Source organism: Diadema antillarum, unplaced genomic scaffold, assembly GCF_040938485.1.
Source record: "Diadema antillarum isolate AM-2024a unplaced genomic scaffold, OU_Dant_1.0 seq00000780_RagTag, whole genome shotgun sequence".
NCBI lineage: Eukaryota > Metazoa > Echinodermata > Echinoidea > Diadematoida > Diadematidae > Diadema > Diadema antillarum.
In genome coordinates, this window is record NW_027271668.1 from 240,574 (window position 1) to 266,847 (window position 26,274).

General features: G+C 40.5%; 1 protein-coding gene across 1 annotated transcript in view; it reads left to right on the plus strand.

Annotated features, from left to right (window-relative positions):
* The window catches only part of LOC139739037 (transformation/transcription domain-associated protein-like), a gene marked incomplete at its 3' end in the record, with an annotated part of 80,302 nt that overhangs the window by 12,506 nt on the left and 41,522 nt on the right, over window positions 1–26,274 (plus strand). The window contains exons 7-34 of the mRNA XM_071649652.1: window positions 259–393; window positions 1,201–1,367; window positions 1,906–2,002; window positions 2,738–2,876; window positions 3,719–3,797; window positions 4,901–5,105; window positions 8,321–8,412; window positions 9,374–9,783; window positions 10,329–10,391; window positions 10,973–11,100; window positions 11,650–11,839; window positions 12,274–12,368; window positions 13,079–13,244; window positions 13,986–14,152; window positions 15,029–15,229; window positions 15,711–15,800; window positions 16,215–16,366; window positions 16,916–17,016; window positions 17,617–17,712; window positions 18,448–18,629; window positions 19,222–19,419; window positions 19,987–20,175; window positions 21,133–21,369; window positions 22,322–22,418; window positions 23,363–23,484; window positions 24,502–24,672; window positions 25,094–25,279; window positions 26,044–26,163. Coding sequence (XP_071505753.1) covers window positions 259–393; window positions 1,201–1,367; window positions 1,906–2,002; window positions 2,738–2,876; window positions 3,719–3,797; window positions 4,901–5,105; window positions 8,321–8,412; window positions 9,374–9,783; window positions 10,329–10,391; window positions 10,973–11,100; window positions 11,650–11,839; window positions 12,274–12,368; window positions 13,079–13,244; window positions 13,986–14,152; window positions 15,029–15,229; window positions 15,711–15,800; window positions 16,215–16,366; window positions 16,916–17,016; window positions 17,617–17,712; window positions 18,448–18,629; window positions 19,222–19,419; window positions 19,987–20,175; window positions 21,133–21,369; window positions 22,322–22,418; window positions 23,363–23,484; window positions 24,502–24,672; window positions 25,094–25,279; window positions 26,044–26,163 — 4,275 coding nt within the window. The remainder of the gene's footprint in view (window positions 1–258; window positions 394–1,200; window positions 1,368–1,905; window positions 2,003–2,737; window positions 2,877–3,718; window positions 3,798–4,900; window positions 5,106–8,320; window positions 8,413–9,373; window positions 9,784–10,328; window positions 10,392–10,972; window positions 11,101–11,649; window positions 11,840–12,273; window positions 12,369–13,078; window positions 13,245–13,985; window positions 14,153–15,028; window positions 15,230–15,710; window positions 15,801–16,214; window positions 16,367–16,915; window positions 17,017–17,616; window positions 17,713–18,447; window positions 18,630–19,221; window positions 19,420–19,986; window positions 20,176–21,132; window positions 21,370–22,321; window positions 22,419–23,362; window positions 23,485–24,501; window positions 24,673–25,093; window positions 25,280–26,043; window positions 26,164–26,274) is intronic.

Below are 26,274 nucleotides of genomic sequence, written 5' to 3' on the forward strand. Positions count from 1 at the left end.
TAACATTCATCTTCACTGTGGAGGCACAAAATATGAATCACATGAAAATATAATGTAATCATGTTACCTGTAAAAGACTTTATAAGTGTCATATCAAGCAGTTCCCCATGTTGTAGGGATATCAGAAAAAAATAAGTTTGCTGTAACCATACTATTGTCATTATCAATACATTACTACAAGAAAAGTTAAGGTACAACAATATTGCTGTGTGTCTGCCATCAGCATTATAACTCCCCATTATATTCTTTCGTATGCAGAAAACCTACTTCCTCGATGTGATTCCGGGCACTCCGGCCCCGGACCCCATGAACATCCAGCTGTTTGTGGACCGTACCGGCTTCTCCTGTCAGACCATCATCACCATACAGCAAGGGGACGGCCAGAAAGTGCAGGTAGGGTGGTGTCATACATGTCCTGGATGTCTCATGACTCGCAAACAATGTATTCATTGCCTTGCTCTTCCAAATCTTCTTTCTACTCTCTTCTTTTTAACCTTGTTTCTTCTCTTCTTCTGTTCCTTCTCCTCCTCCTCCTCCTCCTCTTTGTCTTCTACATTTTCTTATTCTCCTCCTAATCCTACTTCTATTTCTTCATCCATTTTAAATCACACTTTGAATTTAATTTGCCATACTTGCAATGCATTTTCATTATAAATGAGGATGAACAAAGATGAGAAAGAAATTGTATATTTCTCAGTAGTAACTATCAGTTTTATAACAACATTCTTATAGCTGACAGCTGGAGGATTGTTGGCGATGTAAAAACAAAATAGAGTTTGAATTCTATGGGACTGTTCATCATAGGTTTGATGACACAAACACTCAGAGTGTTCATGAGGATCTGATGTATACGGGAGACTGTGCAACTGCATATTTTCTTAGAGGAGATTTTAGATTTTGTTAATGAGTACCCCTGGTGAAATTTATGTACCCTTTGTTTTCTAGAGTCAATTAATGCATTTTCTCGATTAGGCTATCGCTGTGTTCAGTTTTGCTAGGCAGTGCTGGGAAAGCAACCAACATGATTGAAATATGAACATTATTAACATTTTGAAGTACATTGTAGTTAAAAGATTTTGCAGCATTTCAAAAATTTTCGGAGAATATGCTAAAGGGTACCTGTCCTTTTTCAAAGCTTTGATTTTGCTTCCATTGATTTTTCTTGATCAATGATTTGTTTGATTTCTGTCCTTATCACAGCAAACAATCTTGCCCAAAGGAGTGAACTCGCTGAAAGTTTTGGCCGAGTATCCCATCATCGTGGTGTTAATGTATCAGCTCTACAAGCAGAACGTCCACAATGTGGTGGCCGACTTCATTCCTCTGGTCATGAACACCATCGGTCTGCAGCCTACACAACAAGCAAGGTATGGGACTACACGGTAACATGACGAAGCAATTTTTGACATTCAAAATGAACCTATTCTTCTTCCTTCAATCTACAAGGAGTCAGTGGTTACCATACTGCTAACTTGCCTGTTCTACCACAACATTCAACTTCATCAAATGAAATAAATGCTTAAAACAAACAAAATTCAGTACGATGAGTGTTAAAGAACCATAATGTGGTAACTTCAGAAGAGTCACAATCGTAGATGATGATTACACTACATGGTTTGAAATAATGAAGGAGATCAATTGCTGTATGCCAGAGGTGAAAGCACCCCTCCCCCCTTCATTACTTACTGTAGCATGCACATTTTTGTCATTGCAGAAGTTGCTAGCATTATATGTCCATCTGTCTATCTGTGGCATGGCTGATGCATAAAGAGCCTTCTTTGTTATCAATTCTTTACCTGACAAGGTAATCCTTATATGTTTTAATGTGGAATACAGTACTTATATATTTGCAAACACATGTATCCAGACCTGTGTAACCTTCAATGTTTTTCCGTATGTGTGTAGAGCTTCCCCGAACTTCAACAAGGAGATGTACGTGGACTTCATCGCTGCTCAAATCAAGACACTCTCATTCCTGGCGTACATCATCAAGATATATCAGGTATGAAGCTTGTGAAATATATGAAAAGCATAGCAGATCGTGAAGTTTGTGTATCTGTGTACCCAGACATATTATGTACTCTTCACAGTTGATAGATATCTTTAATTGAAAATTGGTTGTAAGTAATTCTCAGCAATTTGGGAAATATGAACTGGATCAAGAGATGTGAACAACTGATTTTATCAAATTTGAGACAATCCAATTGGTATGGTTTATGCTTATGATAATTTTGTTGGCTTGCATAATTTTCTCATCTAATAGATACTTTTTACAGGACATATGTATGATGCTAACCAACTGTTGTGTAGAAGATATAAGAAAATATGCTGCCCTTGAACAGACAATAATTGCTACCCCACATATAGTACATTATATCATGATAGGTGTTTCGATGGTACAATCCCCCAGGAAAAACCAGATTGGTATGTATGTACGTACGATGAAAATGTAATGTTCCAACAATGGGAATCCTTACTTTGAACAAAATGGTCAAAATTCACTAGTAAACGATTGCATAGTCTCATTAAATTTGTGATGTAGAAGTGAATTGTTGCAAGTGAACACCCTTCACCACTTCGTTTTTAAAATTGATTGAAAAGGTGTGATATTGGTAGTAGGCAGTGGGAAATACTTCTTTTCTGAGATGTGGCAAGTGTTTAGTGGTCTGATATTCATATTTCTTGTTTTCCCATTTATCCTTCTTACATATTTCATGCTTTCCACCCCCATTCTTAGGACCTTGTGAACTCGTATTCATCTCAGATGGTGAAGGGCATGCTGGGATTGTTTGCAAATTGTCCAAGCGAGGTCGCTCACCTACGCAAGGAGCTTCTGATTGCAGCCAGGCACATTCTCGGCACGGACCTTAGAAATAGTGAGCAGACTTCTCACCTCACGCCTGACAAATGTCATGGGATCATATTTCTCTTTATAGTAGGAAGAAGTATATGATTGTCTGAAAAAACTCCCACTGAAATAGTACCGTGTTTTCCCCTGGCTGTACAGAATATGAATACGTTAATCTGTACACTTTAGTTGTACAGGACTTTTTAAAGTTCTAGCACAAAGGCACATAGTGGGAGTTGATCATTTTATCAATGGAACAAGGATATATAAGAGTACTTGCAATGAATATAATGTCACATAAATATAGTACTGCCAAGAAACCATCATCTGATATTACTGATTGTGTTGATCATAATGATTAAAGCCTGATTCCAAGTGTAACATTAGAAATCAAAATAGTTCTGTATTGCATGAATTATTTAACAGGCATTCACATATCGTCGCTGGGGCGACAAGACCTCGTTTCTACAAAATGTCGAATGTTCAGGAGAGCCAAAAAAACATAGCGGCCAAAGCACTGTAGCGAATGGGATAGCCTTTCCTTTGACATGCTGTGGTGACTTCATTTTTGGAGTGAGAGAGTTAGGATTTGGCCAGGTCATCACTTAACCCATTATTTGACCATTAATCAAAAAGAGTCATTTTCACCAAAATTTCAGATACAAGGTCTTGTCACCCCAGCGACGATATTGAAAGAGATGACACGGGAGTTTTATATAAGAAATTTTTGCCGAGTATTAATGTTGTGTAGATTTTTTTATCACGCTAGCCACACCCTACCCAAGAATAACAGTGCATGAATGAAACGATCATACATCTAGACAATGTAAGGATTCCTCGCCAACAAAATTTCTGTTTCTGTCTCCACAGAGTTTGTTCCCAGCATCGACAAGCTGTTCGAGGAGAATGTCCTGGTGGGAAGTGGCTGGACCAGCAAAGAGTCCCTCAGGTAAGAACCGGACACCAGTACCCTTATTTCTCTCAAAGCAGAACAGCAAGACAACCAGAGATGTGTCCTAGCAGGGCACTTTGCATTTATAGCAAGTGTAGATCCTTGGCTTACTAGCTCAACTGTGCCTTTTAAGATAGCACTGTCCCCTAGTTTAGAGTATGAAACGTTCAGGATTATAAGAGCATTTCATACTCGGGCAAGCATTTTCTGTGAGGTTCATGTGCACCCCCAGTTTCCACTGAAAGAAAATCGTTGTTTTTCATGTGAATGCTTCATCTAATGTCATGCAATTCTTATGATGCAAGTTTGTGCATGTGCTGATTATCAAACAGACAAATTATTAGATTTTTCACATTTTCATTTTTACTCTAGATACAGTTTGTTGCATTATTTTGCATCTATTTCGAAAGTAAGCTGACAGCAAACAGACCTTCTATTGCAACTACGAATTCTTGAAGTGTACAGACTTTACCTAGGGGTGGCACCCTTTATGTTTTGGTTCTTTTTTTTTCCCATTGTATTTGTTGCATATGAAGAGATGAAACTGGTGTCTACCAGTTTATCAATCTATATATGTACATAAGTTTTGAGAGACGCAAGTTTTCTTAATAGTAATTAATGTTGTAGGCTTCCTAACATACATGGCTGCAGCATATGAGAATGAAAATCAACTGCATGTAATACTTGCTGCTGTGGATGGTTGATTGAAAGTGTTCTCTTTTTATCTTCCACCTCATGCCCCACCTCCTTCCACCCCACACCACCTCCATTCCCACCCCATACCCCATCTCTTCCACCCCCATGACCCATCTACCGCACCCTCATGCCTCTTCTCTTTCCCCACGCTCCCTTTGCCCACACCACACCACCTCTATTCCTGCTCCATGCCCCCCTCCCCTCCACCCCTACACCTCCTCTCTCGCACCCCATACTCCTTCTCCTCCCATCCCACACCACCTCAATTTGCACCCCATACCCCCTCTACTTGTACCTTATTCCTCTTCCCCTCATACCTCACACCACCTCTATTCCAACTCCACGCCCCCCTCTCCTTCACTACCACGCCCCATCTCCTGCCCCCCATCACGCCCCTCTACCAGGCCCCTTGCATACAGCACATTGGCAGACCTGGTCCACCATGTGAGGCAGCAGCTACCCCTCCAGCACCTCTCCATGGCTGTGCACCTGTTCTCCAAGAATGTCCATGACGAGTCCCTGCCCTGCAACATCCAGACCATGTCCTGCAAGCTGCTCCTCAACCTCGTAGAGTGTATCAGGCAGAAGAGCGAGCAGGATGGTGCAAACGTAAGTCTCTCCTGCTATTTCTCTCTCTTTCTGTCCTTCCTTTTATATCTTTCTCTCTCTATACCTTTTAATATCTTGCTCACTCTTCCCCTTTATATATATTTTTCTCTCCACATTTTTATATCTTTCTCTCTCCACCATTTTATATTTCTCTCTCCACCTTTATATATCTTTTTCTCTCCACCTTTATATATCTTTCTCTCTCCACCTTTATATATCTTTCTCTCTCCACCTTTATATATCTTTCTCTCTCCACCTTTATATATCTTTCTCTCTCCACCTTTTTATATCTTTCTCTCTCCACCTTTATATATCTTTCTCTCTCCACCTTTTTATATCTTTCTCTCTCCACCTTTTTATATCTTTCTCTCTCCACCTTTATTTATCTTTCTCTCTCCACCTTTATATATCTTTCTCTCTCCACCATTTTATATTTTTTCTTTATCTACCTTTTAGTATCTTGCTCTCTCTCCACCTTTTTATATCTTTCTGTCTCCACCTTTCTATATCTTTGTCTCTCCACCTTTTTATATCTTTATTTCTCCACCTTTTTATATCTTTCTCTCTCCACCTTTTTATATATTTTTCTCTCCACCTTTTTATATATTTCTGTCTCCACCTTTTTATATCTTTCTCTCCCCACCTTTTTACAGCTTTCTCTCTCTCTGCCCCTCTATATCTTTCTATATCTCTCTCTCTTCCAACCTATGTACAAAAATCTATCAAATCATCTGTCTATTTGTTGATCTATACATCTATCTCTCTATTTATCTTTCTCTATTTCTTTCCATCTCTTTCTGTCACTCTTTCTCTCTGTCTCTGTCAATATATCCATCTATCACAATAGATTTATCTATCTACAATGTATGTACAAGTTTGTATTTATCTGTTTTTCCAGTCCCCAATCCCTTTCCAGATTTCCATGTCAATTTTATTCTTCTCTCTATCATTTCCAATCATTTTTTCTTTCCTATCTCCCTCTTTCCCTCATCACTCTCTTCTTTCAATCCTCATGATGTCACATTCTTCCAACTGGGTGCTCCTCTCCTTCCAGTCTTTATCTTGTTTCTTCTTGCCATTGCTCTGTTCTATCAACGTCTGTTCTATTAGCATTGTCTTGTATCACTTTCTCTATTTGCTTTTGTTGTGTTCATCTGTGCTGTCCTTTCTGTTTTGGCTGTAGTCTCTTCTAATTTCTCCCTTATAAGTTAAATACTCCCTGATGCCTGTGTTTGAGGCATCCAAAGTTTATTCTGTCCTGATAGAATCTCTCACAGTGAATCAAACTATAAGGTTATAATTAGGCATGTACCCCCCTTTTTTCAATATCTCTCTGTTCCTCAAATTGACAGTTTCTCCTTGTTTTTTCTCAATTTTGTCATCTTTGTATTATACCCAAAAATGGAAATGGGCAAAAGCAAATGAGATTTGACAAATTCTTTCTTCCCTTTCTGTCATTTGCAACTTGCAGTGTACTTTGCTTGTTTGTGTTCACAAAACAATGCCTGTCACACACAAAAAAAAAGAAAAAAAAAGAAGAAGTAATATTTCATATCATGTGGTGCTTTGTGCAACGTATCATAAAGTTACAAATCATTTTTCCCAATATCGAACTGCGCAGAAATTTGTCTTGGCTTATCCATATCACATCACATGCATACGTGTGCAGACTGTGAAATGCCAGTGATGTAGATTTAAGGCTGACAAATAGTTAACCCGATCTGTTGTATCTACTTTACCAAGTGATTCAATAGATTACAAAAAACAGACAAAACATCATCAATGTGTATATGCCTTGCCATGTGCAGGTAAAAGGTAAGATCTGCCAATGTGTAGTGTTCATAAATGTTTGTGTGTCACTGAAGCTGTACATTTACTTTGAGAAATCATTTTTTACATCTTTGTGAAGATACATTATGTACAGTTATCCTCATTCTCCACCTTGAAACCGCTGTTTATACTGGAATCAATGCTTATAGCATGACGTTCATGTAACATCTTTATTCAAACTGTTCATTTTATGCTGTGGTTGGTGTTTATGATTTTATTTTTTCATCATTGCCAGCTGCAGTTGATTTTTTTTTTTTTTTTAATGTTGTGGTTATTTTGTCATCTCATGCAAAATAATTGCCAATGCCCAATCTGGAATGTGCTTATAAAGTAGAGCTTCATTCAAATTCATCAAGAAAATGCTTTGTTAATCTGTTTGTTTAGGGGTTCATGCTTTCAGTTTATCAAATGTTAGGGCTGGAATTCTCATATCAACACTCTAATGTGTAAACCTGTGTGAACTTCATCAAGGGTTTATAATCAGTGATGCAGCTGGAATAAGAGGGCGAGGCGAAAAGTTTATGTTATGCATGTGCACTAACCTATCAACAACAAATCCTTTATTTCAGTTTGATTTTGATTGATTTCTGGCATCCATTGATATAAGAATTATTATCAAGTTATTTGAGCCATTAATGCTTGATATGTCATGTCTTGCTCTCATTCAGTGAATGTTTATTTTAATCAATTAATGTCTGAAGATCAACTCTGAAATAATCTGGCAGCCTGCATATGCTATGCTTTCGATATTATTGCCTTTAATATCAGCTGATGGCAACCTGTTATTTTATTTTAGTTATGCTTTTAATGGTTCTGTACCTATCAGGAAATTGGCAAGACTCATCATAAAATGTTTTTCCTGCCATATTTTGATCAATGGGGCAAACCACACAATTGTTTAAAAATAAAAATGCCAAAAGTTTTTGCCCATGTAGGCACAAATTTCAAAAACACAATGTGTGTTGGAATTGCATTGAGGTAAAAACAAAATGCTGTGAAGTGCAGACGATATGGGCATGATTAGTTTACCTCTAAAGTTTTGATGCTGCTGGAAAAAGTGTCATTATATAAAGTGGAAAAATTCCCTAAATAATCTATTTTAAGCATCTTTGCTGGTTGTGTTGGCGACCGCACCAGGAGACAAACTCTGCCTCTTGAAAGAGTCTAAATACCCATTTAAAAAGCCCAAACCAAACAAATACTGCATCAGCTCATTTCATTCAATGGTCTTTGCGCTTAATACTCACTCACTCATCCCTCCTATCTCTTTGTCTCTTTCCCCCCTCCCTTTCCTGCCTCTTTTTTTTCACCCCCCCCCCCTTTTTTTTGTCCCCTTGTTCCCCCCTTAAAATCTTCACAAACAGCAGAAATTGTTTGTATTGCAGGCCCGCGAGATCCTAATGAGGATGCTGGAAGTGTTTGTTCTCAAGTTCCACACTATTGCCGAGAATCAGCTCCCAGTCATCTTTGAGAAATGGTGAGAGAGAGAGGCTCATCAGTGTAATTGCCATGGCAACCAGTGTTCCCTTGCAAGATGCACACCTGCATAGTCACAAGTGACACATGTATCTTTCCCTAGTACATTTTACTCAGTGAGCTAATATCTGGGCCCCATTTCATGAAAAGTTGATATGATAACAACCCTTGCTGGAATGGCAATTGTCATAGTAATGACAAGAATCCAGCTTCCTGATTGGCTGTTGCTATTGGAAGTTGCTATTCCAGCAAGAGTTGCCATCCTAATATCTTTTATGAAATGGGGCCCAGGATATAGTATGCAGGAGGGGGAGGGGATGATATTAGAATGCTTCAATATTGATCACTAACCCTTAAAGACCAAAGTCTCTTATGTACCACTGCACTTTACATTTTGTTCTAATAATCTAGCAATTCTAGTAATAATAATCTTGATTTTACACAGGTAGTTGGGGCTTGGAATTTTATAGAGTATAACTAGCAGAATCTTTGTGTATTTTTTATATGCGTGTATGTAGAAGAATAGTGCAGATGCATACTGTATGTGATTTTTCTGTCATTGAATGAATAAAGGTGTGGAATGTCTGTTGAAATGTAATATTATGACCATTTTTGCTGTGGATTGACCTTTGACAGTGGCATGAATTGCTTTTTCTTTCTTCAAGCAACTATCATAATGAACTGTAAATTCACCCCCCTAAGCCCATCCCCTCGCAAAAAAAGAAGAAGAAGAAGAAGAAAAGCCAGGTTAAGGTGATGATAGTATTAGACTGCAGCTTGTGAGTCAATTTTGATATTTTTTTCAAGGAAGTAGAATGCTGATCAATATAAGGTGTACTATGCTCATGACAGAAAGTGTACCACATCATGAAGTTGTCACCACTATGCTGTCTGGAAATGAAAGCTATTAATCTTGTGAGGTCAACTATCTTGATCCTCTCTCTGTTTTAACCCTTTGACAGCCGACAGCAACAGGAGGCAGCCCAGGAAAAGATGCTCCCACCTGCTCAACGCTCCTCATCCACTGTCTCCAGTGCGGCAACCACTGCTGCCGCGTCGCAGCCCCCACCCACCCCGACCACGCCCCAGACGCCGGTGTTTCCATCTACCCCCAGCACGACCGTCCCACCCTCCACCCCGACTACCACTGTGCCTCCCCCGACACCAGGCGTGTCCTCCATCACCACCGCACCCCTCTCCTCCCTGTTCCCCACCCGGGAGAAGGACGATTCGAAACCCAAGCGGTACCTCCCAACCGGCCTCACCCACTTCAACAACTATTCGGTGGTGGACTGCCGCAGCCTGGTCAAGACGGTGGTCTGCGGTGTGAAGACCATCACCTGGGGAGTGAGTGCCTGCAAGGTGGTGGCAGGTGAGTCCTTCCTCCGGTCCCTTGTGGGATGCCATCTCCTGGATCCTGATTCAGATGTTCAAGCCAAGTGCAGAGTTTATACCCCGGTGTTTTAACAATGAGATGAGGTCAAGATAGCAATGGTTTAGACATAGTGGAGCAGTTTACTTGTGATAAGGTATGAACCCAGTTTCACTGTTTGGGACTGTCTTGGTTAAGGGGGGCACCACTATGGCGACAGAACTTTACATACAAGTAAGTGTCAAGATTACACCTGCTGTTGTGCTGTCGTATGCCGGGCCATATGCTTTGCAAATCTAAGGTATTTCAATGTTCCAAAATGCCTAATGTCTCTTTTAAATATGAAACTATTCACAGAATCTTTCAGAGTGAATGATGGCAGATCAATGTTTGTTATCATGGGTGAGTGAATATTTGTTTCACACGAAGTTCTGACGAGCATGTAAGGCGATATTGTCGTACTTGACATGAATGTGGTTCCATCATGGGTTTGCTCCAATTAAAGGTTTCCATGTATTTATTGCATACCATGGATTTTCTTGCAGATCCCCAAAGTAAACAGTTTCATCCCAAAGAGACTGCTGTATTCATCAAACTGGTCAAACATGGTAAGTGTAGTGCTCTAGGTATCGTTAGTTGTAACTGTATAAGCACTACTTGGTGTTATGATGCCTCTTAAATATTTATAACGTGTCTGTCACACCACTAAATTTCTCTCCTGTGGCTTTTGCACATGAAATTCAACACATTTCACTTCAATCAGATGAAGCTCTTGTCCATTGATGGCCAGTGCCATTATATGAAAACCAGAAAAAAAAACACCTTTTGATGGTTTTAATTTTGAATAAAAACACAATGAGGAACATTATATGAGATACTGTGTATCTGTAGATGTGCCTATTCCCCCTTCCCACAATCCATCAGTGAAAATGACATCAGTCTCACCTGCAGTCATCTGTTTTGTTGTTTTTTTTCTGCAGAAGAAAATAAAATCTAATTTTTTGTATGTGATTGTACCTGATGAGCTCCTAGAAGTGTCTGTGTAGGAACTTGTAATGTAATTTGGAATCTGTTCACAAAATTCCTCATGTCTGATCCAAATGATTACTGGTAGCCATCCCCTCACTCTCTTTCTTTCTGCCCCTTCCTACTCCTCCTCCTCCTCCTCTTCCTCTTCATCACCCACCAGCCTTGAAGGCACTGGACATCTACCAGATCCAGATCTCCCCGTCTGGCCAGACCAGCATCAGACCAGCGAACACCCAGAGCGTCCGTCTGAAGGAGGAGAAGGAAGTTCTGGAACACTTTGCAGGAGTGGTAAGAGAAGAATACTACCTCCCTTTAAATTTCATTTCACTTCTTCATGCATTTCCTGTTCATCTTATTTATATGTTCATGGATTGATACATTGTCTGTATGACTGTATGTTGCAATTTTTATGGCCAAATTAATGAATAGATAGTGATGATGATGATGATGATGATGATGATGATGATGATGATGAAAATAATATAAATAATCTTACAAGCAGTATAATCAAATACTTGCAGGATAGCCTCTAATGCCCTTTTATGCCCTGGTAATAATGGTTAACATTCATCGATAATTTTTGAGGGGGTCAAAAATTGGTTGAAGACTGCCACAACAAACTATCTGTTCTTATGACGTACTGTGTCTTGTTTTGTCAATGTTTGTGTGTGTGTGTGTGTGTGTTGCTACAGAAGGGTAGAGCTCAAGTTTCAGTCTTTGCCGCTCATAATCTGACTTCTTCACTAATGCCTCCTAGAAAAATTGCAACTCACTGCATTTACCTGCCCTGAAAACTTTCACACCTCTGCCGTTTACTCCCCCGATCCTTTTTCCTAGTTCAACATGATGCACCCGCTGGCGTTCCGCGAGATCTTCCAGACGACCATCGAGTACATGGTGGAGCGCATCTACAAGAACTACGCCCTGCAGCTCATCGCTAACTCCTTCCTAGCCAACCTCTCCACGTCGGCGACCTTTGCCACCATCCTGGTCGAGTACCTGCTGGAACGCATGGAGGAGATGGGGAGTGAGTGTAACCTGTTTCCTTGACTTGAGCAAAAGAATGTGATGCTGTCATCCTCCTCACCATCCCCTATCCGCCCTCTCGATTAGTGTTGCTTGTGAAAGAGATATCCGAGTTGTATTTGTGGCACCAGTGGTCAGAATATATATATATATTCACTGCAAATTGAATGTTTTTCCAGATCAAATTTTTGATGTCAAAATCTTTTGCTGAATATAGATATGTATATATATTTGTATAATCTATAAACAGGCAAAAATGTGCAATAATTGGTTTACTTACACATTCTCTTAACCATTCCATCATCTTGGATTAGTTGTTTCAGATATTTCACGATCACAGTGTTACGTTTCTGCTGTTGTTTGGAGCTGTCTCACAGAAATATGGCAAAATTGCTCCATGCTTCATTTTGATTAAATTTTTCCCCCTATATCCAGCAAACCAAGAGCGATCCAACCTGTACCTCAAGCTCTTCAAGCTAGTCTTTGGCTCAGTCTCCCTCTTTGCCAACGAGAACGAGCAGATGCTGAAGGTAAGGGAACCTTGAGGCATCCTACCAGTTTGTTACCACTTGAAAAGGATTTGATTTAGTTTAACCCTTACCATGCTGTGTTTGCTGATTGGCAGTCATGCTGAAGTGCTTTCTGCACCAATTGACACAGATGTCTGGAAACTAATTGTTAATGAATAGAGATTACCTTATCCCCCTAATTCCTATTGCTACACCTGAATGGGATTGCCAGCTATACTAGATCAAGTTTGAATGGATTACTGAATACTGATTTAAAAGCTTGGCAAGTGAAAGTAAGGGCCTGGACATGTAAAGTGTTAAATGGGCATTCTGTGCCAATCTGAACCAAAGTGTAGTTTGGATTACTACTTGTCCCGCGTGGGTCAGTGGGGACGTTCACGTGTGTGACATTTTTGCATAATGTGATAATGTGTAATTTACTTTCTACCTTGTATGTTGGGAATGTCTGATCTAATCAAATGTATGTGCTTTTATCATTTCAGTGCCATGCATTTATTCAGATAGATGAGATATGATTTAAAAGAGTAGTCAAGATAAGATAACATAGAAAGAAGTTCTTTCTATATCTTTAAAATTGAATCATGTAGCATGATCTGTCTCCTCAGTATTCCTCACTGAGATCTACATATATAAAAAAGTTATATCTTTTTCACAATTTTGGTTAGACCCACACGTTTAAAAAAGTGTTATCTTTTCACAAATCCCTGTAGCCCCACCTGCACAAGATCGTGAATCGCTCCATGGAGCTAGCGACTACCGCTAAGGATCCCTACAACTACTTCCTCCTCCTGAGGGCGCTGTTCAGGTCAATCGGCGGTGGAAGCCACGACCTGCTGTACCAGGAGTTTCTGCCCCTGCTGCCAAACTTGCTCCAAGGTAATAGTCCCATCTAATGTTGGGAATGAGGTACTGTTTCATGATAATATTCTGCATAAGAACCAAAACTACATTTATGCGCATCTAGATGATTTATGTGCCAGGTATATGGAGACATTTCCCACACTCGAGCCAATTTCAGGGAAATTTTGGAGACCACACACCATGAAATTCTGAATTGACTGCAAAAACAATGGCAAAAGTTGTCATCTTGTATTTCTTGCTTGGCAATATTCTCTAAGAAGTGCTGAGAAAAAAGAATCATCAGTCCAAGGAGAGGGCTTGCATTGTCAAATTTAGTTCTTACAAAGACTTCACTCAATTTGTTGGCAAGAACAAGGAAAATGTAGGTTGCTATTACTTTGTTGCATCTGCTTTATAGGCGGCTTATGTTTCTACCTGTGTTGATTTGTTTGTCTGTCAGCAGTGATACTTGTAAAGTTAGGTGTATAGATTGATTCAGATGCAGATCATAATGTGGATTGTGACCTGGATCCAGCATTTGTTGTTGTTGTTTTTTTAAAGGATGTGTTCACAGTTCTATGGTGTTAGAGACCCAATGGCCTTGGTTGGGAGGTTTGTCCTCTCTGAGTGCTTCTACATGTAGTTTTTTGGATACGTGTACTTTTGTTTCTGGTTTAAAATTTAACATCAAGAGGGAGGTACAAGTAATCCCAGCCAGCATGATAAATGTTGTGTTTCTTTTCCTCCCCCTCCCCTCTACCTTCCCTTGTCTGCCAGGGTTGAACCAACTCCAGAGTGGTCTACACAAGCAGCACATGAAGGACCTGTTTGTGGAGCTGTGCCTCACTGTCCCCGTCCGTCTCAGCTCCCTCCTGCCCTACCTACCCATGCTGATGGATCCCCTGGTGTCGGCTCTGAACGGCTCCCAGACCTTAGTCAGTCAGGTAAGCCAGCAGAAAATCTGGGCCCAACTTCAGGCAGGAAGATCAAAGCCTGTGCACCTACATACTGTACTGTGAAGAAAAAGTGCCTTTTCTTCAAATTTTTAGTTATTTTCTAACTCTTCTTTCCTTCTGTTTCTCTCTCGTTGACTTCCTCTCATTTTTTTTTTTTTTTGGTCATGATTGTCCTCTCCATTTTCTCTCTTTGGATCTCTGTTAATTTCATTTGTTTCTGTGGAATGTGGCAATAAGTTTCATGTTCATCTGTATGCAAGTTCCCTCTTCATTTTCTTTAGAGCTTTGTGCTATTGTTTGCCTGATTGAAATGGTAATTTATGAAAGGACAAAGATCATAATTCTATGATGGGATGCCTCATGGTATGTTTGTTTTAAGATGTTGATTTTATTCACACTTGGATTCATAGATATGTCAAACGCATCCCCCCCCCCCACCTTAAAAAAAGAACAAGAAAATGAGGATGCTAGCTTGTAGGTACAAGACATTGCCATAGTAAGTGCAATAGTTAATTCTACTTGAAAGTCATTCACTCTACAGTCATCGAGTGCCACAAAAGGTTTTAATGTGTGGTGCAATAATGTATATGGTCGATATGTCACTCCGCGCAGCTCAGGTGTGAATTGAATACAGTCAACTCTGTGTAAATTGATAAGCGCATATGCTGAATGATAGGCATTGAAGTCGAAAGAAAGATCCCAGTTTACATTCATGGTCTTTACATGCATTGTGCATCTGTACATGCAGAAGTTTATTATCCCCTAAGGCAGTATGTTTTTCTCAGACCCGTCAAGATCGACATAGTTTACCGTATCTTGAAAGCTGCCCATTATCACCTTCACTACCCCCTGATATTTTCACAGGGTCTGAGGACGTTGGAGCTCTGTGTGGACAACCTGCAGCCAGACTTCCTCTACGAACACATCCAGCCGGTCAGGGCGGAGCTCATGCAGGCCCTGTGGCGCACGCTGCGTAACCGTAGCGACCAGATCGCCCGAGTGGCGTTCCGCGTCCTAGGCAAACTCGGGGGAGGCAATCGCAAAATGCTGAAAGAACCGCAAAGAGTAGGTTTGATTTGCATGGTCTTGGTTTTTGCTTCCATGTTGTTTAAACTCTTTCCTATCTGTAGAAAGACTTAGCAAAATGTCTTTTTGGGTAGTGAAGCTGCTGTAATCTCGTTCAGAGTATTAGCATGCATAAACCGATGTCAATTTCACTCAGTTTTTTTTTATTGTATTTATATAAAATGTTTTTGCCTAAAAATCTGAATTAATAAAAAAATACCCCGTACTTCCAAAAAAAAAAACCATGAACTCTGTTCACATTCAGCTTCTGTTCACTTCTTGTCCAAACTTTGATCTTGTAAATTTTGTATACAGTTCCGTTTGGAAGGTTATGAAAGCTTGATAATACCATTTATTTTTTGATCAAGATATCAATTTTTAATATCATTAAATTTATAAGTCTCTCATTTCTACACCTGATCATGATCAATGTAATGAACCATCATCCACTATAAGTCTCTCTGAATTGTATGTCTTGCAGCTTTCCTACCAGGAGGATGAGAATGATGGGCCGTGTATCACCATCCTTTTTACAGACCACAAGATGCCTGTCCATCTTCCCGTATCCAAGGTAACGAGTCTGTCTTCACATCCAGCTGCTGTTGTCTCATTTTCTCTGTATCCCAAGAAGTTTTCTTGTCCTAAGCTTGACTGACTTTTTGTGCGTCTATTCTTTATATGTTTTCAGTTGTGTTCTGCACCATTTTCCTCACATTTTTTTGGGTGTAAATTTGAAAAGATGGTTGGAAAACATAGATATGTTTACTTATTTTGCATGGCTTTAGTGAGAGAATTCTGAGGATTACTGAAATGATTATTTGCATCACAAGTGAAATAGCCAATGAAAATGATGCTAGAACACTGGTGAAGTATGGAATCTCTGCACTGTCTCAACTTTTGGAAAGTCACATTTTCAGATGGAAGTCATCTGGAGAAGGAAAGAAATGAAAGTAAATTCCAAGTATGTCGTTTGTGTTCGTCCCAGGTGATTGAGACTGCACTCACCAAGCTGACGTCCCCGACGACGGACGTCTTCTACCGGCGTCAGGCGTGGGAGGTCATCCGCCATTTCATCGTCAGCATGCTGAGCCTCGGCGATGATCAACGCACCATTCAGCAACTTCTCTTCCACACGAGGTGAGTGGCATACCCTTTATTTGTCCTCAGCAGAGAATTTGAAAATGTATGTGTAATTCGTATAGGTCACATATAGAGTGTCGCTGCATTGTACACTTATCTGGGGACTTTTCCCCCGTTTATATAATATTTCATCATCTTCTTAAAGATGGAATAGGCAAAATATTGTATCCATAGTCTCTCCTTGGTGCCTACATCCACATCAAGGTCTCCCTGCAAAATATTTTCCTTTGACATATAATTTCTTTGTGGGCCAATGTATTCACAAATAAGAGTTTCTGTGACATCTTTTGCAGATTTTACTTTTGTGAATGATACCTTGCAACTGACCCTATCCCTACCATCCTGGTTTCATTTCAACCAATCTAATTTCACCCTCAATTTTTCGAAAAGTAAAAATGGGACTTTTTATCTCAGCAAGTTTTTGTTAGATGCAATCACCTGAAATGATCTCAAATACTATGAATGTCAACACAGACCCCCCCCCCAAAAAAAAAAACCCGATAGAAGCAAGATAGATAGTCTCCATGTCATCAATCCCATGTGCAGTTTCCATGACGGCGAGATCCCAAGGACGACAAGCCACGCCTACAAGTGCCACGACCTCCTGTCCAGGACTTGTTTCCAGAATGCCCTGACCTCCATGATAGGTGAGGATGCCCCCAACAATGTGTAAACTTTATGTGAAGTGTATCAGTTAGTGCCATTTTTATTCCAGTGACCAGGGTAGTGATTACTGTGATGAGGTAAATGTGAGTGCCATTATGTGGTGGAAAGGTGCAAGATAGAATGGTAAGTTTTTTTCTTGTTGATATTGGTTGTTGTTATACCCCCACCCACACATAGTGTGTATGGGGTATATTTGTTTTTGATAATGATGATGATAATGATGAATGTCATTGTTGACATTATCAATTTTATCAATGTTATTAGTGCTATTCTTTTTATATTATTACTACTACTGTTGTTATAATGATGATGATGATGATTGCCAATATTGTTATCATTATTGTTTGTTTGTTTTATTTATACATGGGTTAAAATGCTTGCACTTAGCCATTAGGCTGTTTTTCTTCAAGTCTGTATGATGTACAAAAGCAGTGATACAATCAACATATGAGGTATTACATACACATTATATCATAACAAAGAAACAAAAAGATGAGAGAAAAAAAATTATTGTTGTCATAAATAATGATGATGATTGTTGTTGTTACTATTTTCATTATCATCTCTTTTGTTGTTGCCAGTGTCTGCTACCATCAAGGATCTTCGTCCCAGCTCATTGCCCTTCATGATGAATGTTGTCAGACACATCACTCTAGTGGCCGTGGCACAGCAGGCAGGTACATGATCAAAGGGAACCAATTGTCAGATATTGTGCTTCTCCAATGAAATTGAATTTAATTCGCTGCCCACCACAGTACATTAAAAAACTACAACTAGTGCAGACCTACTAGAATAGAATTGCCCAACTGCAAATATGTATGTGCATTGCAGCATATTATGCTACAAATACTTAGATTGCAGTATGAAGAGTGAGAATTTTTCTGAAAGAATCCGTAACTGCTCGATAGTCTTCTCCACTTGCAAGAGCCCGTTGTGTGAGCATAGTCAGAAGCGTTATGGGGATTCCCAAAATTATTTCAATCGCCAACCTATGTAATTACAGTCTCACCACAATACAGTTCCTTTTCACCCGTTGAGGACGGACTGATTTTGCTACAACACGCATTTCCCATAGACACTTGCCTGAGTATGCTCGGAACTCATCCTCAACGGGTTAAAGAACCTTGATGGTAAATGTGGTGATAGAAACTTCTTTGAATGAATTCTACGACCATCATATTTTTGTCCAATTGAAATAAACTGTCTTGGTTCTGCTTCTTTGACTCTAAATCATGTAAATCTTAATTTGAATTTGAATTTTTCTCATATTTCACAAGAAAATATAATGCATATCACTTGACAAAACCAAAATCAAAATACTGTATCCAAAGCTGAGTTTTACTGTGAGAACCACATCGTATCTTTGTAATGGTTGACTCTGCCATTCTTTCATTCTTGCCTTACCCGCCAAGGTCCACTGCCGACAGCTCACAGCCGACAGAAGTCCCTAAATGACAACATGGACCCCCACGTGCTGGTGGACGCCATCTCCGCGTGCATGGCCCACGAGGAGAAGGAGCTGTGTAAGACCGGTCAGCTGGCACTGACCGTCATCGTGGAGACCGCTGCTGCCGTCATGGGCAGCAAGGCCAGAGTGAGTACAAGCCGACGACGAAGACTAGACGCAATTCCGTCGCATCCCTGGCTTCTAAATCAGTCATGTGTTAGCTAGTGTCAAACCTGCATTCAAATTTTGTTGTTTCTTCTGTTGCTACCTGAGAAATTTATCCAAAGATGGAACAGGCTGTCCAGTCATAGGAAAGGAGAAAGTTGAGTCCCTTTTCTGCCATATCTGTAATCAAATCAGTGTCAGTTTATTGTCCACCTTGCCTGGTTCATTCCTGTTGTGTTCTGTAAAGACATTTGTTGCATGCATCCAGTACTAGTGGAGCCCATTTCAGCCCCATGTGTAGAATGCACAGTCTCATATAACATTTAACTCTAGTTTAACGACAGTTTTGTGTAAACGTTGCTTGTCTGAATAAATCCATGTTGCTCCTTTTAAATTTCTGTGCCTCGTGACAGTTTGCTCATTACCCGATGCACGCGAGTGCTGTACATTATGATAATGATATCATGATTAAGTATGCACTTGCTTTTGTGTTCTGCAAGTCGTGGTTAGATTTCTTTCGGTATGATTAATATTACGCTTCACTCGACTTCTTTCCTTTGTTTGTTTGTTCCAGGCCTGTCAGCTGTCCATCTTTGAGTATGTGGCCGACCGAATGTGCAACTGCTGCTACGAGCGGGCGTGGTACGCCAAGCTGGGCGGCTGCATCGCCATCAAGTTCATGATGGAGAACATGGACATCTGCTGGGTGCAGAGCCACCTCTACATCTTCCTCAAAGCCCTCCTCTTTGTCATGATGGACTTGACTGGAGAGGTACGTAGGTCAAAGGTCATTTTTTATTAATTCCTCTGTTTGTGTGTTTGTTTTTAATTTGATGGTCATGTCGAGGGAAGTCAGTTAAGAAGGAGACTTTCTACAATGATGTGCCTTTCTTGATATCAAAAGAAGTTATGACTCTTTCTGACATTTGAGTTTTTACGTCGCTAAATTGTCAGCACTAACATAATTGTAAGATGGTTCTCATTAATTAAGGGGGGGGAGGATGAGGGATAGGAGCGACATACCTTTGATCAGGGGAAATATCTTAGATCAACAGCACAAATTTGACAACTGATATTTAACATGATTTATTTGGATTTTCAGATGTTTTTACTCTGTTTCAGATGCTTTTACACTGTTTCAGATGTTCTTACACGCTTTCATATGCTTTTACACTGTTTCAGATGTTTTTACACTGTTTCAGATGTTTTTACACTTTCAAATGGTTCTCAATATGATTAAGTCTTGTCATGGTACACACCAGTGGTGCTCAAGACGTGCTGCATCAGAAGAATCACTGAATTACTACTTTCCTTCTCGTTTCCCCATCCATCGGTCCAGGTATCAAGTGGAGCTCTGAGCATGGCCAAGAGCAACGTGGACCTGGTCCTGAAACTCTGCGCCACCCCAGCCACGGGGGCAGATGCCGAGAACCCCAAGCTGGCCGCCGCCCAGCAGAAGGCCTTCCACGATGTCACGAGGGAGCTGGTCAGGGAAGTGACCTCACCAAACCAGACGGTCAGGGAACAGGTCAGTGTAAATGAAGGATGCCATTGATTGACATTGATTCAAGAACTTATTTGTCAACTTCACTGCTTTCCATGCTGAAGGCCAAATCTGGAAGTTTTAGATATTGTTGCTGGATACTGATGTGTCATTCAGTCTTAGGTTAACATTGTCTCAATAAATAAAGTTGATTTCTCTTTTTGATTTTAGACTATTGCATTGACTCAGAAAGTTGAAACTGTTGAAATTTTTATAAACATTGGCAGTGAGGTGTATCATTTTGTAGACAGAGTAATGAAAGTGGTGGATTATTCATATGTATCACACAATGATACATTGAATATATGTATATGTATCACACAATTGGGGAGCTGGTGTGGCTCAGTGGAGAAGACCATAGACTCTCAACCTTGAGGTCCCTGGTTCAAGTCTCTTGACAGCAGTAGTTTGTGCCCCTGAGTAAGGCACTCTATCGCCATTGCTTAATCCTTCTGAGAGCTTTCAAAGCTGTTGATCCTCTGGTTACTTGCTTACAAGCATCCATTGCTTCCAATAATGGTCACATGTAAAAAGAATAGTAATGATAGTGGTAAAATGCAACTTATATTGCACCAAGTCCAGTCTGTTGAGTGCTCAAGGGCATACATGCTATTATTACCCCAGTCACTGGATACATAATTTCTGACCAGCACCAACAATGCTCACTCTCCACTCCCTGGGGGCATTCCAGCCAGTTGTCATCTTAAAGGCGTGCATGTGCTGATCAACCAACTTTCTCATGTTGACAAATTGCTTTGCTGAAGGGCAAACGTGGTGAGCTCCATTAGGCTCAAACCCCCAAACTATACCTCGCTCGTGTGATTCAGAGACGAGCGCTCTTATCTACTTAGCCACAACACCTCAACTTATATGATAGTTGAATTATAGTTCTATTCAATTCAATTATCTGTTATCCCTTTCCACCCATAACAAACCCCAAAGGCCATGGAGTCGCTGCGCTGGCTGGCAGATTTCACCAACAAGAAGGTGATGGAGATCATGTCGCCCCACAAGGAGGTCCTGGCCGACATGATCCCGCCCAAGAAGCACCTGCTGCGCCACCAGCCGGCCAACGCCCAGCGGGGCCTCATGGACAGCAACACCTTCTGCACCACGCTGGAGCCGCGCCTCTTCACCATGAACCCCACCATCCCTGAGCACAAGCTCTTCTTCACAGAGGTGAGCCATGGGTCTTTCTGTATTTGTGTGTCAAGTTCGCATGCCAGACTAGCCATATTTTGCTCAAAAGCTGTACGCACAAACAGATCTGACAATGAATTACAGTATTCCACAGTACATGTAAAGTTATAGCTGTGTCAGTGACTTGGCATCACAGCAAAGCTTTCTATTTTCTCTGCAACTTTTTTGTGCTCAATTTCTGTCATACATGCTTCTATAAATCAATGTTACATGGCTTTGAGAAATCAAAGTAGTTTCCAAAAGCACTCATGCATTGCATTCTCAGAGTAAAGTAATGTGGCACATGCAGGGGTTACGAAGAGTTAAGGAAAACCTTTTATATGGACATGCACACAGCTATGACCTTGCCTAGCTTGGCAGCTTTAAGCTGATATTATCCTCTCCTTCACTGGGTGGTGATGTGACTGATTGAGACAAACCCATCTGGGTATAACATTGTGATTATCCAGCATTGACACAGATAACAGGTATTGATTAGGTATCATCGTCCCATTTATTGATAGTTTCCTTTTGGGATGCCTGTACCAATTTGCAAGGAAAGCAAGAAAGTGTTTTTTTGTTTTGTTTAAATCGAAGTTGACTTTGGCATCACAATTTGAGATGTGTCAGGTCTTCTCCGTGAGCTTGATGTCCAAACAAGAGAGATAGATGACAAAGTGGTACATTGAACTTCATTGAATTCATTCACGCAGCAATTTTGATTAATGCAGCCACATATCTCTCTCAATCTTTAATCCTTTACATCCTTGTATTGTCTTAATTTTACCCTCCTCCTTTTCTTGGTTATTCCTCGCTCTCTATGCAAGTCTACTTCATATTCATTCCTCCTTTGTCTTATTTTCTGCGAGGCTACTGTCATTGAAAATCATTTGTACACATGTAGGTGCAAAGTCAACGAATAGATGTTATGTTTTTTCTTATTTCTCTGCAGCTAATGAATCTCTGTGAGACGGAGGACTCAGGGCTGGTGAAGCTCCCCTGCTACAAGTCCGTCCCGTCACTGGTTCCTCTCCGGATTAGTGCCCTCAGTGAGTTGCCGGCCATTTTCCCATTTTCTACATTCTCGTGATTTTGAAATGACAATAATGTTCAGTGCAGAAACTGTGTTTATATATTTTATCGTACTGCAAGAGCTCGTATGTGCTAGTTTTCTGCCCTGTACTAAGTTATTGAAATAAGGAGATATTGAATGAATATTACATCCATAAAGCATAACAATCTACATTGTTCTGAACCAGTTTGCTTGACAAAAAGGATGAATTAGATAAATAACATTATAATTTATCTAATTATGGTGAATTAATTTTAGAAGGTGTGAATGTGGATGAAACAAATTCATGATGACAACATTTTGCAGCAGTGAGATATGATTGGGTGAAAAGTGTAAAGTGTATATGCTACGTAGTTTCTCTGCACAACTCATAGAATCAGAGATATTGTCCACGATCTCATGCATGATCCTTTGTCTGCGTGCCCTTCTACTGCAAGTTTGCTCCATGGCGCACATTTGTGCACTGCTCTTTTTTACCACAGCAACAGCAATAGCTTCCAGTGATTTCTGACAGTAATTTCTGATTTTCTTGAATGCTGCATTACAATTCCTTGCTGCAACCACTGGTGTATGTCTAGTCAAAAGCGTAAATCACATATTTCTGAGCTCTACATTGGAGTATATGCCTCTACGAGGGAGCATGTAATAAAATAAATATCTGGAAGCATTTTGCTACTTCAGTTCTTATTGCAACTGATTAACAAATTGTCCTACATTGTCATAACATAAGCACTGAGTTGATCAGTGTTTTAGTAGTTTTTCTTTTGTCATGGCTACTACCAAAACACTGATCAGTTCAGTGCTTATTTATGTCGATGTAGGGCAATAAAAACAACTCAATGAAAGGATTTCATGAATTTGAGTAATTTAGTTCTTTTTTTTTTTTTTTTTTTGCTTTTGCCTTCTTTTTGTCTTATGCAGATGCACTGGCAGCATGCCGATACATTCCGCAGGCCCGGGAGAGGATCTTTAAGATCCTCTACAACGCCCTGAACTCCAGCATCAATGAGCTCCAGGAGGCAGGGGCTGAGTGCATGAAAAAGGTAAGGGTGTGGCAGGGTTGGTATAGCCTTTGTCAGAGACCCCCCTCCCACTGCAGTGATTGTAAGAGGAGCTAGCATAGGGTTGTCTTCATTCCAGACTAGTTAAGCTACTGTAAACGCAGAAATTTTCACGTATTTCGCGCTACTTCTGGCTAGCACGAATTCTACCTGCAAAAATATCGTCACAATTTTCTATGCACATTGTGAATGGGTTGGCAATCACGCATCGCATATTCAACCCGCGAATATGTTGCTGAGCTGCTCAGCGCAAAAAAAAATTAATCACGCGAAAATATCAACGTTAACATTACTGGCGTACTACGTTTACGAGAAGAGGACCTTTTGAGATCTGTCAGAATTTTTTGAACCCACCCCTTTGAATGACCAAATTTTGCTGCCAGTGGTTACTAGCAGAAATCACTACCAATTCTCAGAGTGCCATCCAAAGAAGATCATTGCACTTTTCCCATTTGCAGCTGATGGGCGAATTGAGCAATTGCAGTGGTTGAAGCGACTAACTGAATTGATCTGTGAATCAATTGTATAATTTTTGATGTGTAATGTTTCGGTTTTTTCCCCATGCAGAAAGTGAATTTTATCCGTACTTGCACGAAAATGGAATTGATTTATCATATGCCATGTGCGATGCATACACTTTATACCATTCTGAATGTCTGTAACCATGAGACAATCATTTGATGAGCCAAACAAGTTGAATTTTGTAGGATTGTATGGAAAGATCTGTCACATCCGTCTTTTCTCTTTTTTTTGTTAACATTGCAGTCATTATTTGCCAGCACAAATTGTCGCCATGGAGGTCAAAAATTGGGAACTGCACAAGCAGCACAATTTGTCGCTATTAAAAACATTTGATTTTGTTTAAAAAGAGATCCCTACAGGAAAGCAATTGTTTGAAGTGATTTTTTTTTCCCAACAAAAGAAGAATGATGCAGTCTTGATTTTTCATCTACCTGCCCTTGTCCCTCTACCACCACCTGTACTATATCTCCTCCACAGTTCATCGCTGGCCAGCCGGTGGAGATGGAGCTGGTTCACACCAGCGTGCGGCCCCTCCTCCTGACCCTAGGGGACCACCGCAACCTCAACCTCAATGTCATCCAGCGCCTGCACAGCCTCAGCCAGCTCTTCCCCAATGCATTCAACGAGAAACTCTGTGAGCAGATGTTGGTAAGTGACACCACCCCCCCCCCCCCCCTCTTCCTCCGAGTATGCGGGTTTTGATGCCGGGTGCTTCAATTTAGGGTTGGGTTTCTGAAGTCTTGGTTATCATTGCCAACAAATGATGCTTGACTTTGAAGGTTGATTGAATAGCAAGACTTAAATCATGTCATTTTATTATAAAACAAATGATACACAGTACTTATTCGGGTGTTAGTAAAATCATCCACCCTCCATAACTTTTAAACAATCCAATGCATACTCGCATTCACCTTGTGTATTTCAAATTATTGCAAGGTTTAATAGTATCATGTGCATTATTCTTACTAATGCCCTGTGCAAATGTGGATTATTTCTTTCATAACGTATGGATGTTCTTAGAAGCTTTAATGTATCGTTTTTCTCCGTGGTTACTTCTGTCACATCGCAGAGTCACCTCAAGAAGTGGCTGGAGAATGCCGTGCTCATCCAGAAGAACGGCCAGAAGTCGACCGACCACCTCAAGATCTGCACGGCCATCCTCAACCTCTTCCACGCCATCCCAGCCGCCTCGGCCAAAATCCTTGAGCACCTGCTGCTGCTCATGATCAAGGCAGAGGCTGCCCTGAATATGGAGGTAAAAACAGCCACCCCCTTTTTCCAGCTGCCCACCTTCCCCTTCCCCTTCTTGTCACCTTGTCCCTCTCCAACTGAATATAATATTTTTTGTTTATTTTGACAAAATTTCTCTTTGTGAAGATCCCTTTTGTTTCAAATCATTCCATTACAAAGTATACCATCCACACTGAGATAGGCATTGATACAAAACAGAAAAATGACAAAATATAATCAAGTGATGCATCTCTATTTTCACTTGTATCTGGGAATGCTTTAACTCTAACTGTGCTTTGTTTGCGGATTGGCATGAATGTCTGGAAACGAATTGTCAATAAATTTAGATTCAGTAATCCATCCAAATCTGACTTAGTTAGGGATTAGCAAGCACACTAAGTTGTAGCAATGTGCCTCAGTCCAGCAGGAAGGCCATGATTACACAGTAGGGATTAGGAGGAATAGGTAGTGCTGATGGAAAAGCTTGGTGGGTTAATTAAGCAAAGTACCTGAGCACATAACGGGTTAACAATGAGGGATACATGCTAGAAAGCAAAGCATTCCGACAGCTTGCTTTCCCTGACTTAAAATGTACACAACTCAAAAGCGGCTTTGTGGTATGTGATACCTGCAGCACTCCATTCCACCTGAATATCATGTCCTGAGTCCAGTATGAGAGTATCACACTGTACATTGTATTATATTCCATGTCATGAATGTTTCATACCTCGTGGTGGGCCGTAAGAACATGCTTCTAAGTGGTGAAGTGTTCATCTGATCTCTTTGCAGGCTGGCAGTCCCTTCCGTGGGCCGCTGCTGAAGTACCTACTGGGCTACGCCCAGCAGACCGTGGACTTCTTTCTACAGGAGAACAACCTCAAGAACCACCAGCTCAGCCGCACGTTCAATGTAAGACACAAATAAAATTATTACATTTATAATCATTTTAGAGACATCTAGTGATGTCTCATCTGTGTGTGGTATTTTGGCTTGGTTTGTTCTGATTTTGCACCTCAGATT